This window comes from Coturnix japonica, chromosome 24 (assembly GCF_054131305.1).
Source record: "Coturnix japonica strain WE chromosome 24, WE-NBRP24, whole genome shotgun sequence".
Classification (NCBI taxonomy): domain Eukaryota; kingdom Metazoa; phylum Chordata; class Aves; order Galliformes; family Phasianidae; genus Coturnix; species Coturnix japonica.
Window position 1 is genome coordinate 7,959,522 of NC_140686.1, and position 17,235 is coordinate 7,976,756.

Sequence of the window (17,235 nt, forward strand, 5' to 3'; positions counted from 1 at the left end):
CTCTGTGGCTTCAAGGAAGACCTGTGACATCGTTAGCCAGGAAGCATTAACTATGCTGAAACAGGCTGAGGGCCAGGGGAGAGCTTAGTATTGAAGAACATATTGATTCATGCAGTCGTGCTCATACACAGGACTTCACTATGCTTTGTGTTTCTGGACCCAAAAGCCTGGGGCAGCACCACTCTGATACTGCCCTACAGGGCCATGGAAAGAGGTGTGAATAGGAGGAACAGCAGCAGATCAGCCCTCTGAAATACTGCTGTTGGGTAAGAGAAAGTGAGGCTGTCGCTGCCATTGCAGACACAGAGGAGCCCAGCTTCTTGGCCAGCCAGCTTTATTGTTCAAGTCCAAAGATAAAGCAGATACTCACACTTGCAAAAAGAGTTAAATAGGATGCATTACCCCTGAATCAGACTGTTGCTGAAAGTGGGCAATAGGGGCAGTTACCACTGCCAGGCCAGGAGCTGCCTGCTGCCAAAAGCCAGTCTTGAACGTGAACACAGTGGCCAGAATATGAAGCAGCACAGGGATGAGGTGCAGCAGTTCCCCTGCACCTCTGGAAGCACCACAGGTTCTTCCTCCACACACAGAGGGGAGTTCAGGTGATGCTGCCACAAAGAAGGCTGGAAATGGCAGCTAAAGAGCCCTTGTGGGGTGAGAGAAGCCTTCAGCCCTTCCACACAGCTCCTGAATGGGGCTGGGCCAGATGGGAGCAACTGCTCGTAAAGCCAGAGCATCCAAACCGGTCACAGCCTGCATGAAAGCATTTGCTCTGGCAGCTACTATAGAAATAACAGTAGATGTTCACCCACCCAGAACATCACGGAGCACCATTTTCCAGCCACCAGCATTAAGTTTCAGAACAGCATAAGGGCCTGACTGATTTGCTCCTGCTCTAGCTGACGCTCAAATCACTGTGCATTTCTCTTACCAATAAGAGTCTGTGGGTGAAGCGGTCTCAAAGCTGGAGCTCATATATATTTCATATGGTTTCCTTTCTCTTGCTGCAGAACAGCACTTGCCCTTGCTGAGGGCACAGCCAAACCCTGCTGTTTCAGCCAGAATGAAAACGTAGCGTTGTTCTTGGTGGCACAAATAAATGTATTTGCAAACACATCTTTCAAGGCTAGTGTAAATGCACATTCACCCTGCAGCTGCAAGTCCTTAACTGCATGTCAGAAAGGGGCTTTGCTCTGTTCTCAAGTCGTAACATGCTGTTGCTGCAGTCCTTGGATACAGCCCATTCAGAAGCCCTTTCCTACATCTTGCTTTGCTTTAACTAGTTAGAAGTAAAACTGATCAATTTGAAACACAAACATCATCACTTCACTGTTCTTTGGTACAACACTGGCCACAAGAATGACTGGGACATTTGACACCACAAGCACATGGCAAAACTTGAGTTTAAGAGGTGCTTGAAATTTCTTTTTTGCTACGTAAAATAAAGGAAATGCTTCCAAAGAACCGGTCACCAGCCACGTGCCCAGAAACTCTGCTGCTTTTTAAACACACACTGTATTTGTAACTGATTGTATCCCCTTAAAGTCCAACCACCAAACCCCAGCTATCGCTTCCTCTCTCCTTTTTGTGTCCTTTTCTTTTCCTTCTCCTTCCGTTCCTGCTTGGCCAACTTGTCCTTCTCTCGCTGGAGTTTGTCTTGCTCCTTCTTCTTCTGGAACTCGTCTCGCAGCAGCTCCCGCTCCAGCTTTCTGGCATTCAGGACATCCTCCACGTTGGTGTTCCGGAACAGCGCTGGTAGCGAGCTAAGGGCAGACAATGTGCTCTGAACACACAACTCCCTCTTTTCAGTGGTGGTTTGGGGCCACACGTGGACTCTACAGGATCAGCCACAACCCACCTACAGCAAATCTCAGCTGCTCTGCAGGGAGAGAAATCCCTCAGCTACCAGCTCTACAAAAGGTGCTGCACAAAGACAAGGAACATTTCTGACTCCCCTCCCTGCTTTCTCACCAAGCAGATGAACAGTCTGGAGGTAAAACGGGGAAGGTAGAAAGGAAGAAGAACCTCTGTAATAAAACCCAAATAACACCAACAAAAACATGAGGTCTTTGGTTCAGCAACCATGTCCTCAGGTGTACCACAGCAGTCTTGTTTCAATTGCACTTATAATGATTCCTGACATGATTTGCCTCTCTGGACACCACTCAGAATTAAACCAGTGTTTGAGAGAATTATCTGTATCAGTAACATCATGTGAAGCTTCAGAGAGGAAAAGAAGGAATAAAAGAGATAAAAGGAAAGGATCAGACTTAGAAAGAATGGGAAGTTCCCAGCAGATGCTGCCGCCCTCCCCAAACCCCCAACGTGGAGAATTGAAAGGATACATTTTTCTGATCCAATATGTACTGCTGTCGCAGCGGAGCTGTCCTGCTCATCGTCACCAGTGAAAGAGTTAAGGAACTGTGGACACTGCTCATGGATCTGTGCTCCTGCAGTTACACCTGGATCAAAACGTGTCAGATAACAATTCTACCAGGCCAAGAGGAAGAAGCTTAAAACTAACACTGATGATTGAGAACAAGATAAGCATAAAACACAACATTCAACTCCCTAAGCCAGGACCTCCCATGCTTTTTGCCATGGAAGCCCCTTCAATGGGAAAAAGATGGACGAGTTTCTCCAATTCCTCCCCCAGACACTGAAAAGCTATGAAGGTGATTTTAAATGAACAGGAAAAGGATATTCCTCTTCATCTGTCACGTTGGCATACTGGGCCAGGAGGGCCTCCTTCCTCTGCTTCTCCTCCTGCGAGATCTCCTTCGGCTTCACGATGATCCTGGCCTGCTTCTCCATCATGCTGGTGATTGCCTGGACCTCATCTGCCAAGAACAGAACCCCAGCTTCAGTCAGTGCCCTGACAGCAAGAGCCCTGCTGGCAGCACACGAGTTTGCTTTTGTGCTCCATTTAAAAGCTGGAAGATGCCCTTCAGGTTTTGTGTTTCAGACATTTCAATTTCCTACCAAGAGCAAACGCCCCACATGTGTTTTCTAGAAATTACAAGTGGGCACTGACTTAGGATCACAGAATGCCTTAGGTTGGAAAGGAACCTTAAAGATCAAGCTCCAACACTGCTGCTGTGGGACTTCACTTGGGATGTATCCTCCTGTGCAGGCACATTTCTAACAGCCTGGCTAGAAGGACAGATTGCTCTCATCTTCCTGTGCCAAATAAGAAAAATCATTTGCTGTGCAAAGCCAATGGTAGGAGACAGAGGGATCCAGCAGCATCTTCAGCAATTGCCATCTCTTGGCTAGAGAAAGGGGGTTATTTTTTAACACACGGAGCAGCACATTTTCCTGTCCTCAGCCAAAGGCAAAGTCAGGCCAAGGACAGACTGCTTCCATGAATTTTCAGGCAAAGACACTCAACAGAAAATGCTGTAACTCATGAGATTCAGTCAAGAGAAACACAACATAAATGTGGGGTTCACAGTAAGAGCCCAGTAGGGACAACTATTTCCAGCACAGCACTGGGCATCGACAGAGTTCTGTGTGCACCAGAATAGACAAGAAAATACAAAGCAAATATAAAAGGGTGTAAGCCAAATAGGACATTACATTGTGACAACACAGCCCTGATCACTGAGATCACTGAGCCATGCGCTACACTTAAACCTGCACATTTCTCAGCGCTGGATTGAGTTTAGCTCCTAACAGAACAGACACGCAGCTCTCATCTCAGCCAAGCCCTGCACAGCACTCACACCACACAGAAAGGCACAGCGAGCAGCAACACTACCTTCTTTTTCCTCTTTGGTGTCAACGATCTGAGATTCAGACCACTTCTCCACTACTTCCCTGCACACATCGCTTAAGAGATCTTCTTCCTAGTAGGGAAAAAGAGACTTCTCAGTCTTGGCACAGAGTTGGTCTGCTACAAACAAGCACAAATCGGATATAAGTACCAGCTGCAAAAAAGCCACACCCACAAGCAGGCTCGCGTGATACAGCTTTCATATGAAATCTACCATTAAAGGCACAGTGGGACTTATCTTAACCTGAGGCAGCAGCACAATGCATGGCACGAGATGCACCAGCTCCTCAGCTCAGGACTAGAGCCAGCCCTGCCTGCTTGCACAAACAGCACAGCCTTCCTCTGGCAGCAGCACTATACTTAGGGGTCAAATTAAGCAGCAAAGCAATGGTGACCCACCTAGACCTGTTCTACCACCCATAATGACCTCTGTCTGCCCTGTGTATGCCAAAGGTGAGCTCTGAAGGCTGCAGGTTGCTCCACACCCTCTGCCCAGAGGAGAATTTCCTATGAAAGCATGCCATAGCCAGGCCTCAGCTGTCTGTCTTCCTCCATCTTACCACGCACTGGGAGCACAAGCACACTGGAATCAGAGCTGGGAAAGTGGACAGCAGCCTTAAGATCAGCCAAGAAAGAAGGTTGGGAAAGACACACTCCCTACACACCTGGTTTCAGTATCCAGCAGGAAGAAAATTAGGTAAAGAATGACAAAGGAACAGTGGTAAGCAGGAAGGAAAACGAACTGCAAGAAGGCTGAAAATAATGGCAGATACCTGTACCTGCTAATGAGGATTTGAGCAATAGGAAAAAAATCAAGCTTTTGGGTACCAATGTAGCATATCATGAGAGCAGAACACAAAAATGAGACATTCCAGTTGTTCTGGAAAATGATGGAGGAACAGTAACTCAGCCTTGGTGTTACAAGGACTTCATATAAAGGAAATAAAGATGAAGACGACAGCGTGCAAATGGATGTGAGTGAAGCAACAGAAAGGAAACACGATGCAAAAGTCAACATAGAAGGAAACAAAGCGAGGTACTACCACAGCACACAGGGCATTCACTAAATAATGCTCCTAGCTCAGCACCGTCTGGGTAAGGACCTCTAACAGCCTATGGGAGACTCACTTTCCATGTACAGAGCCAAAGAATGGATACTCCTAACACTGGTGTAGATCAGGTTGCTGTGGATACTACAATTTTCACATAATATTCTCTAAAGAAACAAGGAATTCTGTCATTTTAGAGGTTAGTAGACGCAAGAAGACATAACTAGAAAATAGATAAGGACAAAGTGACCCGGAATCTGAGAGGGTGAGCAGAACAGAAACAGAACTTGATTTGAAATGGGTGAGTTTAAATAAAGTCAGGGAACGAATGGAAGGGTCAGCACTGAGGAGCCTGGACATGAGTGCAGAGGCTGCATGAAGTTTCTTTTAGAGAAGATGGCAAAGGTAAACAAAAAGAAAGCCTGGAATTTGTACATAGATCAAAGAGCCGGAAAGAAGAGCCCCAAGTTACCAAGTACCCAAAGGTACAAGAGGTAAAAAAACATGTAGATAACCAGACCAAGTTAAACTTGTGAATGAAGCATAACTGAGCTGCAAGAGTCAGCCCTGTCAGGAGAAAACAGAAGACAGGGGACCGAATGCACGTGAAACCCACACTGGTGACAGCACAGATGGCACCTCAGCACTGAAGGGAAGAGAGAAGAGATCAGAACATAACACAGCCAACAGCAGCGCCAAGATTTGGTCTGCTCTTCCTATTAGTCCCAGCACAGGGCTACAATGACACAGCTATTCTTCTTTAAGAAACAACCGCACTGCTGGTGCTGCAGGGTGGGGAAGTGATGGAAGGTAGTGAAGAGGTGCTGTGTACTTAGAATCATAGAATCACCAAGGTTGGAAAAGACCTAAAAGATCATCCAGTCCAACTGTTCACCTATTACCGATAGCTCCCACTAAACCATGTCCCTGACTTTAAATGGTGAGCAGTCACCTAATGGAAGGAACTACAGTTATAAGAACAAAGATCTGATCGTAATGACCAAGTCCTGTTGGATTTTATGCTTCTGCGTGGACCACTAGGGACAAACAGTGGCAGCAGCTGAGCAGGCTGCTGATGAACACCTGCATGCATTCACTACTCAGCACTGAATATTAATTCAGAACCAAAGAACCATTAAGTTTAAAAAAGACCTCTCAGATCCCCAGGCCCAACCCCAACCCACCCCACCATTCCCATGTCCCTCAGTGCCACATCTCCTCAGTTCCTGTCCTCCTGCAGGGATGGTGACTCCCCCACCCCCTGGGCAGCCTGTGCCAATGCATTAATGCTCCTCCTGAGAATAACGTCCTCTAAATACCCAACCTGAACCTCCCCTGGCACAACCTGAGGCCATCACCTCCTGTCGTCGATCCCTGCAGTAGGTTGCACAGCAGGGAGTCCAGACACGTATTGAATAACTTCAGATAAAGATCCTCCTCAACCTCCCTGTCCCAAAGCTCCCTTAATCACTGAGTAAAGACCTCTTCCTTTGTATTAGTGTGTAAATCCCCGTGCCCCAATTTCAGCCCATTGCCCCTCGTTCTATTGCTGCACACCACCAAAAAGGAGCCCTCCCCCCCAGCCTGACCCCCCACTTCAGACACTTATAAGCAATGCTGAACTCCCCTCTCAGCCTTCTCTTCCCCACACCGCAGCCCAGACCCCTCATCCTTTCCTCGCACAGGAGCTGCCCCCCGACCACCTTGGTGTCCTCCACGGTACCACTGCGGCACAGTCCGACCACTCGTTCACCTCAATGTACACAACACCCCTCACCTGCCCCCCATCGTGGCCCTTCCTTACGCTCCATAACGGCTTTATCCCCTCATAGTGGCTCCATAACGTCTTTATACCCCCATAATGGCTCCATAACGGCGTTATACCCCCATAATGGCTCCATAATGTCTTCATACCCCCATAATGGCTCCATAACGGCTTTATACCCCCGTAATGGCTCCATAATGTCTTTATACCCCCATAATGGCTCCATAATGTCTTTATCCCCTCATAATGGCTCCATAATGGCGTTATACCCCCATAATGGCTCCATAACGGCGTTATACCCCCATAATGGCTCCATAATGTCTTTATCCCCCCCATAATGGCTCTATAACAGCTTTATCCCCTCATAGTGGCTCTATAACAGCTTTATTCCCTCATAGCGGCTCCATAATGTCTTTATACCCCCATAATGGCTCCATAACGGCTTTACACCCCCATAATGGCTCCATAATGGCTCCATATTGGCGTTATACCGTCCAGCTGCGGCCCAGTCCCGCACTACACCCGGACCGCGGCCTAGCAGCTCACCAGGCAGGCGGCCAGCACCCCGCGCAGCGCCTCCAGCCGCTCCTCCTCGCTCTCCTCCTCCCGCAGCAGCCCCGCAATGTACGCTCCATACACCGCACGGTCCAACCCGAGCGCTTCGAGTCGGGTCGCCAACCAGGCCCCGAACCCGCCCGGCCCCGCCGCCTCCACGCTGGGCGCCGCCATCTTGCAGCGCTTCCACCCCTTCCGGCGGCGCACGAGCATAGAGCAACTTCCGGTGATGGCCGCGGAAGCCACTTCCGGTAGCGCATGCGCAAAGAGCCAAGCTAGGGCGGCCGGAGAGGGCCAAACTTGTTGCGAGGCGCGCGGCCTTCACGGCCACCGTAGTGAGCGCCGTTAGGAGCGGGGCGGGGGAAATTTAAACGGCGGCGGAGCGCCGCGGGGCGGCGTCAGGTCGGTATGGCGGCTCCTGCTGGGCCTCTACGGGGGAAAAGCTTCTTCCTGGATGTGCCCAGCGGGTGGGCGGCCAGGGAGCTGGCGGCGGTCATTCGGCATCTGGGAGGGGTGAGTAGGCCTCGGGGCTGGGCCTGGTCTTGGGCCTGGGGCTGGGGTGAGTAGGCCTTGGGGCTGAGTCTGGGTCTGGGTCTGGGCCTGGGGTGAGTAGGCCTCGGGCCCGGGCCTCAGGGCTGGGGGGGTCCTGAGGGGCGGCCCAGGCGGTCAGACGTCCCTGTAGGTGGCTGTGAGGGACCTGATCACCGCCTGCAGCGTTGGGTTGGATAAGGGGAGGTCATATGAGAGGCTTTGTGCTTGTAAGTCGTGCTGGTGTGCTGGGATAGGCTGCATGGGGGGGTCGCTGTCTGTGGGAGTGGTAAAGAAACTTAAAGATGGACTCGTTATTAAGGAAGAGAGAAAGGGTGATTTGTGGAGCTGCAGAGTGATGGGTGTCAGCTCTGAGCCATGGAGCAGATCCTACTGGAAGGCACATTGAGGCACTGCTGAGATGAGGTGATCTGACAGCCAACATGTGGGCACCAAGGGCAGAGTGTGCCTGACCTGTCTGCGGACTTCACAGATGGAGACCAGCATCAGTGGATGAAGGGTAACTGATGTCAACTGCTTGTGCAAGGCCCTTGGCACAGTCCCACACCATATTCTTATTCCTGAGTTGGAGAGAGATGGGTTTGAAGGCTGCACTGCTTAGTGGATAGAGTTGGTTGAATGGCTGCAGCCACAGGCCTGATGCCGATGGCTTTGTCCCAGTGGAGGTGGTGATCAGTCGAGCCAGAGATCCATCTAGGAGCAGTGCTCTTCAACACCTCTATCAGCGACACAGACAATGGGATTGAGTGTACAGACAGCACCGAGCTGAGAGGTGCAGCTGATGCCACAGAAGGAAGGTACAGCATCCAGGCTCAAGAACTGGGCACACGAGAACCTTGTGAGATTCAACAAGGCCAAGTTCAGGGTGTTGGACTGGGACAATCCCAGATAGGAGCACAAACTGGGAGAAGAGCTTGAGAGCAGCCCTACAGAGAAAGACTTGGAGATTCAAGTGGACAAAGAGCTGCACGTGAGCCAGCAGTACGTACCTGCAGTCCATAAGGCCAACAGCATTCCAGGCTGCATCAGCAGAGGGGTGGCAGCAGGGAGAGGAGGTGCCTGCCCCCCTCTGCTCTTGTGTGGCCCCGGGCTGAAGCACCTCTGCTATGAAGAAAGGTTGAGAGAATTGGGTTTATTTCTCTTGGGGGAAAAGAAGGCTCTGAGGAGACCTCATCACAGCCTTCCAATGCTTGAATGGCACCAACTTTTTACACAGTCTGATAGAGGTAAGACAAGAAGGAATGACTTTAAGCTCGAAGATGGGATACCTAAGTAAGATGTCAGGAAGAAATGCGGTAAGGTGCTGCTGCAGGCTGCCCAGAGAAGCCATGGGTGCACCATCTCTGGAGGCATTCAATTCATCATGGCCAAGCTGGGTGGGCCCTGACAGCCTGAGGTGGTGGGCAGTAGCCCTGCTCATGGCAAGAGGTTGTGAGTGGATGATCTTAGAGGTCCCTTCCAACCTAAGCTGTTCAGTGGGAACATGGGTTAGGGGACATGGTGGAGATGGGTTGAGGTTGGACTTGGTGAACATAGATTAAGGTTGGAAAAGAGCACTGTGATTTACAGTGGTGGTGACTGAGCCCTTCCATAGGAACCAGGGCGCTGTGGGGGTTCCTCCATGGAGGTCTCCAGACCCACCTGGATGTGGCCCTGCTGGTATCAAAGTGACCCTGAGGTGCCCACAGCTGAGCTCTGCTTGAGCTATTGCTGTCTGTTTCCTCTCTGGCACAGATCTCATGTGCATCAAAGCACCCATTCTAAGTCTATGAACCAGTGATAGAATTGTTTGAGTTGGAAAGGATCCTTGAAGACCACCTGGTCCCACTGCCTGCAATAAGCAGGGACACCACAGCTCCATCAGTGCTCTGAGCCCCATCCAGCCTGACCTGGGCATCTCCAGAGCATCCATCACCTCTCTGGATAACTTTTGCCAACATGCTGCCAGTCCTCCAAGGAATGCTCTGCAAGTCTCTTTTCACTTTGTGTCTTCCAGTCTGAAGACTCCCAGTGGTTGGGTGTTCCTCTGTGTGGCTGCCACAGTAATTGGAAATAACTTTATCCTTTTGACCATCCCTCTGGCTTCTCCTCAGACGTCTCCTTGTGTCACTACCCCCTGACATCAGTCCTCTTGTAGCAGAGTTCTCATTCCTTCCCCCTTCATGGAGTTGCTGTATTTGAGAGCAGCGTTTGTCCGTAGTCACAGCCCAAACCTCTGCACTGTGAGACTTTGAGGCACTCCTTTTCCTGCAGCATAAGTCACTGCTGCAGGGCAGTGAGTGATGCCACTGTGGCACTGTGTGCTGTGGGGCAGCAGGATGGCCTTGTTTAGCAGCTGTGACTTCAGGCTGCACAGACTTGTATCCTCCTGTGTACTTCATACCCTATATCTCTCTGCTTCCACTGAGCTTCTGCTAAGCCTGTTGTTAGTGCCCTAAATGAGGCTTTTTGGTTTCTAGCCTCTTTTTTCGTCTTTGCCTTCTGTGCAAAGCTCTGTATGTGTTGCTGGAGTATTTTAGAGCTGCTCTGTTCTGTCTTTTGCTGCAGGTGACTGAAAGCTTCCTAAGCAAAGAAGTCAGCTATGTGGTGTCCAGCAAAAAAGAAGCCAAACGAAGCAGATCCAGGGGTTGGACTGAAAAGAGGGGCAACGTGACCTCAGAGGATACAAAAGCCCACAGCTCAGCACCTTCCTCCTCCAAAGAGAATCACACCAGGCCTCAGCAGAAGCCAGCAGACACTGTAAGAGCTATTTAGGTTAAGGCCAACCCAAAGGTTATCCCAAGGGATTTATAGAGTACAACCGGTGTTGGAAGGTATCTGTTGCTGCTCTGAGTGTTCTTTTTTTCCTCCTATCTCATTTGTACCAATGTCCCTGGTGTCTGTGCTTCGTTGCTCCCTCTAATGTGCATGTCACAGCTTTGAGCTAGCAAGCAAAGGATATCTGTTCAAATGACAGAGGAAACTGAGGGCTTTGCTGGCTTCCTAACAGAACACACAGTCCATCCCAATGCAGGAATATGTCTAGGGAAAAAAAAAAAAACCACAACAGGATTATAAGCAAACCAAATCTGCTTCAGAACCATTGCAGGCTGCGGTTGTGTGCTGACAGGCACAGGTGCAGGGCACAGCAGCTGGCTCTGCAGGAAGGACTAGCAAGGACATTTCTAGCCCCTGCCAACCTCTTGGCACATGGGGTTGTAGAACTGAGCTGCTGCTTCCTCTTGGCTCGCTCTGAAGCTGTTCAATAAAAGCCAAGCCTTGGCTGACTGACTGCCTACTGTGGATGTGAAGGGTGTCTGCGGTTTGTGTTCCCTGGAAATGCAAGTTCTGCTCTCTTTGAGATGAATTCTTGGCTGGATTCCTCAGCAGAGCAGGCATCTCTAGAAATCGTTGCTGTTGGGCAGCCTCGTTGCCCTCAGCTCGCTGCTGTCCAAGGAGCTGTTTGCTGGAACATAATGCTCGGCTGTTTTCTCTGCAGGCCCTGATCAGCAGGGGAAGGGAGCTGCTGCAGAAGGCCATGAAGAATCAGGTGAGCAGCACGTGGCCTGGCTTTCCTTAAGCTGAGTGTTCAAAGGACTGCTGAGCAGTGCAGAACCAGTGCCAGGTTCTCTCGGAGCCCCTCCTGCTGAGGGGAGCAGACTGGGGCTGGTAACAGTACGATTCTGTCCGATGGTTCTGTGAAGTTGGTGGTTCTGCAGGATGCTGTGCAGTGCTTCTTCACAGAGCCACACCATCCTTCCCTGGTAGCTGCTTCCAGGGTCTGTCCCAACAATCTGGTTGCTCCACATGAGAGAATTGTTAACACAGGACCATAATTAGGTGAAATTTTAGAACTAAAGACACGTTGCTAGAGCAGTGGGGTCGGTCAGTGACCACTTAGGAAGCTCACATGGTAAGAATTAAAACTCTGAGCTGTGTTCTGCTGTCCATTTGTGGTAGGTAGAGAGGAATTTAAACCTTCTGTGCTCTGAAGCTCACGTGCTAATAACTCCCACGCTTTGCTCTGTCAGTTGGGCAACAAGAAAACCCCACTGAAATGGGTTTGTTGCTGCTTGGAGCTGTTCCCTGCCAAACCTCTCTGTTTGCACAGGACACCTGCAGCGGCAGCAGCATCCTCGCCAACGCTCGCTTGTGGGGAGTCCAGATTGTGCATGTGGATGGTATCCTTCTCTGTTATGCCGGGATTCAGTGGGAATCGGTGAATTTATTGTTATTATTTTAGAGAGAGGCTGTGCAGGAAGGGTACAGCAAGTGTGGGATGGAAGATGGGAGGAATTGTGAGGAGTATGTGGTATTTAGTGATGCTTTGCTTGCATAGGGTGTGCTACTGTCACTTTCACTGTTGGGAAGTGAATAGCTCAGTCAGTGTCTGAATCCACCACCTTTACTAATTGGCCTGGAAATACAGATGGTGATAATGGCAGGACTTGGTTCATTAGGAGGTGCTGCTGGTTGAGGGCCTGTGCTGGAAGGTGCGTCCTGCCTCAGTGATGGATGGGGAAGGGGTGATGGGACAGACAGATGATGAAACTCTGCTTCTAATAATAGGTCTGGAGTAAAAGGTTCCTGAGTGGCCCATGACATTGACAGACTGCTGTGGCTGTGCTTGTCTGGATGAGCAGCCAGCTCTGAGCTGCAGCACTGCTGCAGATCTGTCAGGGCTTTCCAATGTCCACACGCTGAGCAATTCCTGGTAGCATCCACTGCTACAGAGGCTTAAAGCCAAGGGATGAGATGGGGCACCTTCCTCAGCATGCTGACTCTCTCATGGCTCACTCTTGGGTTCATGAACTGTGTAGTAGTGATGTTGTGCCTTGCTGAGCTCCTTGACAGCCCACCCCCACAGAAATGTTGTCATACGCTCAGCAGTTGCTGCGTGCTGCCTCGGGAGCATGGAAGCAGAGGACAGAGGTGAGTGACCCAAATTCCACCCAGCTGGAGGCGCTCGGGGCCCCTCAGTAGCTCTGAGAAATGCATCTCTCTCATCTAACGGAGGGGTCATCATGAAGGTGGGGCAGAAGATGAGAGCAGCAACCTGGATATTGTATTTAAATACCTCTAGGTAACTTGACAGCCCAAATATTGGGGGGGAAGAGGGACACAGTCTGCAGTGCAGAGTAGTGGGTGAGTGCTGTAATCTCACTGCTGCTCTGGGATCACTAATCTCTGCTCTGCTTGCACTGTCTCCCATACTGAATGTGTCACTCTCTCCTCCAGGCACAGTGCCCCGTGTCAGGAGCTCACAAAGGTAGGCCTGGAAGTTGTTTCCCTGCACGTTCACACTCAGAGCCACTTGAAAATGCCTCAGAATTTGAATATCCATCTGAAACTTCATCAAACAAAAATATGGTGACCGACCAAGGCAGTTTTTGCAGCTCCTTGTCTGTGTGCAGCTGAGGGCGTTGTGCCTTCAAATACAGGCAGTGTTCTTAAAACCCTACAAACAGTTTGCAGCTTAACTCCCATCATCCCAAGGCACTTAGTAGCTGTGCTGCTGGCACTGCTCAACCTGCTGGCTCCACTGTAGTTGTGAAGTATAATAATGCATCCTCCAGCAGAGAGCACATTCCTCACAACCCACTCACTTCTGCTAGGCTGGAATATGCAGCTGAGGCACCAAACAGGGAGGGGGCTGGGAAGCCCAGGTTGTCATCTGCAGTTAGATGGGAGTGAGGTGCAGTGCTGAGACTGGCATTGGTAATGCAGGATGGTTTGTGACTCGTGAATTTGGCTCATTGCAGAGCATCATAGAGCAGAATCCAACCTGGTTTCTTCCAGTATGATTTTCCAGTCTTGGGGGGGGGAGGGTACAAGAAGTTGTCAGATAAGGCATATTGTGTGCTGAGAGCTCAGAGCTCGTGGTGGTGGCACACTTTGAGCTCTTCCTGGGGATGTGTGGTGATAGCTGCCTCCACTCAGCCCTCTGCCACCAGCACTTATGCAGAAGCATTGATCCTGCACACAAATAGCTGCCTTGGTGACGTAGGGGTGTGTCTGATGCAAGCTCAGGGCTGAGACTCAAGGAATGTGCCCCTGAGGACAGGGAGGGGTCAACGTTCTGAGAGAATGAGGCTGAAACTTCCTTACAGAAAATATCACTGAGATGCAAGGGAGCAAAACCTCCTTTAGAGGCAGTAAGGGAGGTGTGAGGGAGCTGGTGTGAGGATCAGGCAGGTGCCAGCAGGCGCAGCTTGGTGTTTGTTTCTTTACCAGCTCTCAACTTGGATTTTCAGGCGTGGTGCTTAAAGGTGTGAGCAGTACTGATGAGTTTGGCTCTACAGCCCAGCTCTGTTGGGGAATGAATGAATGAATGAATGAATGAATGAATGGAAGGGCAGGCTGGAGGGGCTCTGAGCTCCTGTTTGGGCTGCGGGTGACCCTGTGGACTCCATAGTTGGACTGGAGGACTTCCAAAGGTTCTTCCAGCTCAAACCATTCAGTGATTCTATGACTCCTAACCCAGCTGTCTTCCCAGCAGGAAAACTGAAGCCCCCTTTTCTGAAGGTTGAAGACCAGAGCAGGTAAGAGAGACCTTTCCAAACATCACAGCCAAGCTACGTTACAATTCCTCAGGGAGGAACCCTAAACTGCTTCTCCTCACTTGTGGGATGGTGGATATTCTGTCCCCAGGGCAGAGTGTGGCTTCTTTGAGGGACAGTGATGCTCTCCATGGCATTCCCTGAGAGGAAGCAAATAGGGTTTAGAGAAACAATCTTTATAGTTTGTGTTGTCACTGGGGAAAAAGGTGCTCTGTGAGACCTGGCAGCAGTTACTTCCGTGCTCAGATTCCACATATGATCCTTGCAGGTCACTTAATCTGTTTGAGCCCTCTGAAATAGGGAAAGAGATTGAAGCACAGGAGGTCAGAGCTTGTAACTCGATTACAGCTCCCAGCCCAGGGGGACTGGATCTCTGTGGTGTTTCTAACAATGCTCAGAGCACTAATTAATTGCTCTGAAGACAACATTTAAGGTGACTGCAGGGTCAAATACTGTATCAAATACCCATCTGAGGGAGGGACAGTTCCTGACCATGCCACCATTGCTTCCTAATCTGCTTCTTCCAGGCAATTCCGGCCCTTCCACCATCAGTTCAAGAGCTTTCCTGACCTCAACCTCCTGGCACCCAAGGGCTCCAGCCCCTTTGAGCCTCCGAAGAACCTCTCCAATTCCTGCAGGGCCAGGTAAGTTGTAGCCACCTCAGTGCAAGCTTTTAATCCTGATGGCTTACAGGGCTTACAGAAGCACTTGTTGGGTGAGAGAAGTCCTGCTCTGGGCTCCATATCTGTAGCTCAAAGGCAGTGCTGTGTCCTTGGCCCCAGATCTGGGTGCATGCTGGAGGGCAGGGAAGAGCTTTGCTGTCACCTTACAGGGCTGTGGAGGGCAGCAATGGGGAGAAGAGCCCCAGGTCCACAGCGGTGCCGAAGAAGAGGAAGGGATTTTGTGAGTGCTGCCAGGAGACATTCGAAGAGCTGCAGAAGGTAAAGGCTCTGCCGTGTCCTGGCTCATCCCAGCAGTTATGGGGGCTGCACGGTGCCGTGGGTGATGGTGATGCGCCCATTGTTGGTACAGTCTGTTTGGAAGGAGAGTGGGTTCATCTGGCCTCAATGTGATCGGATCTGCCCTGCAGGCAGAAGCCATTGAGCTGCTCAGATTTCCTGCTTTGGGCCAGCAGTGGTTTATGGAGATGATGAGATGCTCATTGGTGGGTCTTGGAGAACCTCCAAGATGTAACCCTCCACTCTGTGTAAGGTGAGGAGCTGTTCTGTGGCAGCTGGAGGACGTTCTTATCTCTTTGATCAGCCAGGGATTTATCTCCTGTAGAGCACCAGTATGGCTTCCAGAGCCCAACCTTCAGTGACAGACAGCATGTATTTGGGATCTGCATTTTACTAACTGCTGGGAAAGCTGTGGGCTGCTGTTAGACACAGGCACAGCCCCTCATCATCAGGTGTCTATGGGAACAGAACACTGTCTGTAAGCAGCCAGGGGTGACAGCATTGCCTGTATTTCCTAACCTTGTTCCCAAGCAGTGGGGCTGTCTGGTGAGGGGGCTGTGGGGCCCCACAGGCTGTGGGAACTGCTTGATCCAGCACATATCCCTCTTGTGAAAGGCTGAGCATTGCCAAAGGGCCTTTTCCTCCTTCCAGCACCTGCAGAGCCCTCAGCACAGACGCTTTGCCCTGGATGACTCTCATTACGCCTTGGTGGATCGTGTCATCTCACAGCTCACCAGCAGCATCACGGGGCAGCTGCCCAGGTACGTTGTGTGTCTGTGTCATCATGTGCTGAGCCCCATCAGTCTGAAACTGCTCAAGGAGGGGCAGGAAAAGGCTTCATCTTGCTGCGGGCACGGTGCTGTTGGGCCTTGAGATGGATCATTAAGGGATGGCTCTTTTCAGGGTGCCGCTGTCCTGCCTGACAGATGAACACTCAATGCCTCAAGCACAACGTGCTGCAGGAGCCGAGGTGCTGACAGCAGTGCTGGGGGAGGAGAGACAGCAGGGAGCTGTGGGGCTGCTGAGTGCTGATCCTGACCCTGACATTGAGGGATGCTCCTCCTGTCTGCCCAGGGATGGGGTCAGTGATCCCACAGAAGCAGAGGAACCGATGGGGAGCTGCCCTTTAGAGCTGCCTGTTGGATCCAGGGCAGCAACTGCTGCTCCATCTGAACCCCATAGACTTCTGCACACCCCTCCTGCCTGCAGGAAGCGCCCGCTGTGCCCCACTCAGCCCACCCCGCTGGGGAAGAAGCCCCGAGTGGAGCTGGGGGCCATCCCCACTCCCAGCCCTGTGTTCCCACACACCCCTCCATGCGGCTCCCCGGGACTTTGTGTTGAGTTCTGCGTCAGACTGGGATGTCCCATTGGTCCACACACTGCTCCAGGACAGCGGGATCCGCTCTATGGACAAAGACCTGCTCCAAAGGACACACAGCAGCGTGTGGGACAGCGGGTACGACTCACAGCTCTGCCTGGTGCTGCGGCAGAACTCGGACAGGAGCTGCAGTGTGGGGAGCAGAGCTGCCTTTCCCCCAGTTTCAGACCTTTTTTGGCAGCTGGACTAAATCCATCCACCTCCTGCCCCTTCCCTGGGCCTTCAGTGGGAGCTGGGCAGTGCCCCACACCTCCTGGGGGTGATACATCTTCAACCAGTGCCTGCTGATAGTGAGGTGATATGGGATGAAACGTTCTGCCCCAGCCCCTGCGAGGACACAGCGGTGCACTGAGCTGAGCTCACTGCATCACCCCACAGCAGCAGGGGCGCAGCTGTGCATCCTCCTTGCAGCCATTGGGTTCTGCAGTGGCTCCCTCCTGTTGGGATCCATGGGGTGGCTGGTCCCCTCACCATCTTCGCCCTGGCTACGGCTGTGGTTGGGCTGGTTGTACTTACAGATGGTTTTTACTGCCCCTAAACTGTCGGGTTTGTTTTTTTAATTGTCTTTTTCCCCCCTGTTTTTAGTGAACTTTTAATAAAATGAAGGAACAGAGAGAGCTCTGTGCTGCCTGAGGTGTGTCAAACTCCGAATAGCGTCAGTTTATG

The 17,235-nt window shown here is 51.1% G+C and overlaps 2 protein-coding genes across 18 annotated transcripts; one reads left to right on the top strand and one right to left on the bottom strand.

Annotated features, from left to right (window-relative positions):
- Positions 1–317: 317 nt before the first annotated feature.
- CCDC43 (coiled-coil domain containing 43) lies at positions 318–7,344 on the bottom strand. The gene is made up of 5 exons (XM_015885485.3): positions 7,136–7,344; positions 3,761–3,848; positions 2,705–2,840; positions 2,346–2,404; positions 318–1,752 (listed from the first exon to the last, which is right to left on the bottom strand). Exons 1-5 carry the CDS (start codon positions 7,316–7,318, stop codon positions 1,565–1,567), a joined length of 654 nt encoding a protein of 217 aa, XP_015740971.1. The 5' UTR covers positions 7,319–7,344; the 3' UTR covers positions 318–1,564.
- Positions 7,345–7,491: 147 nt separating this feature from the next.
- On the top strand, positions 7,492–17,184 carry DBF4B (DBF4B-CDC7 kinase regulatory subunit). Of its 17 annotated transcripts, none has more exons than XR_014937140.1 (11): positions 7,492–7,657; positions 10,241–10,432; positions 11,172–11,222; positions 11,704–11,853; positions 12,540–12,604; positions 12,911–12,941; positions 14,169–14,214; positions 14,760–14,876; positions 15,065–15,173; positions 15,843–15,952; positions 16,266–17,184. XR_014937140.1 is itself a non-coding variant. In XM_085523754.1 (11 exons), the coding sequence occupies exons 3-11, from the start codon at positions 11,211–11,213 to the stop codon at positions 16,855–16,857; spliced, it is 1,323 nt and encodes a 440-aa protein (XP_085379880.1). In that variant the 5' UTR covers positions 7,492–7,657; positions 10,241–10,506; positions 11,172–11,210; the 3' UTR covers positions 16,858–17,184. The 17 variants fall into 17 exon arrangements, 13 of the variants coding, with proteins under 13 accessions (XP_085379880.1, XP_085379881.1, XP_085379879.1 ...); XR_014937141.1 differs by having other exon boundaries at positions 14,172–14,214; positions 16,095–17,184; XM_085523754.1 differs by having other exon boundaries at positions 10,241–10,506; positions 11,784–11,853; positions 16,095–17,184.
- Positions 17,185–17,235: the final 51 nt, after the last annotated feature.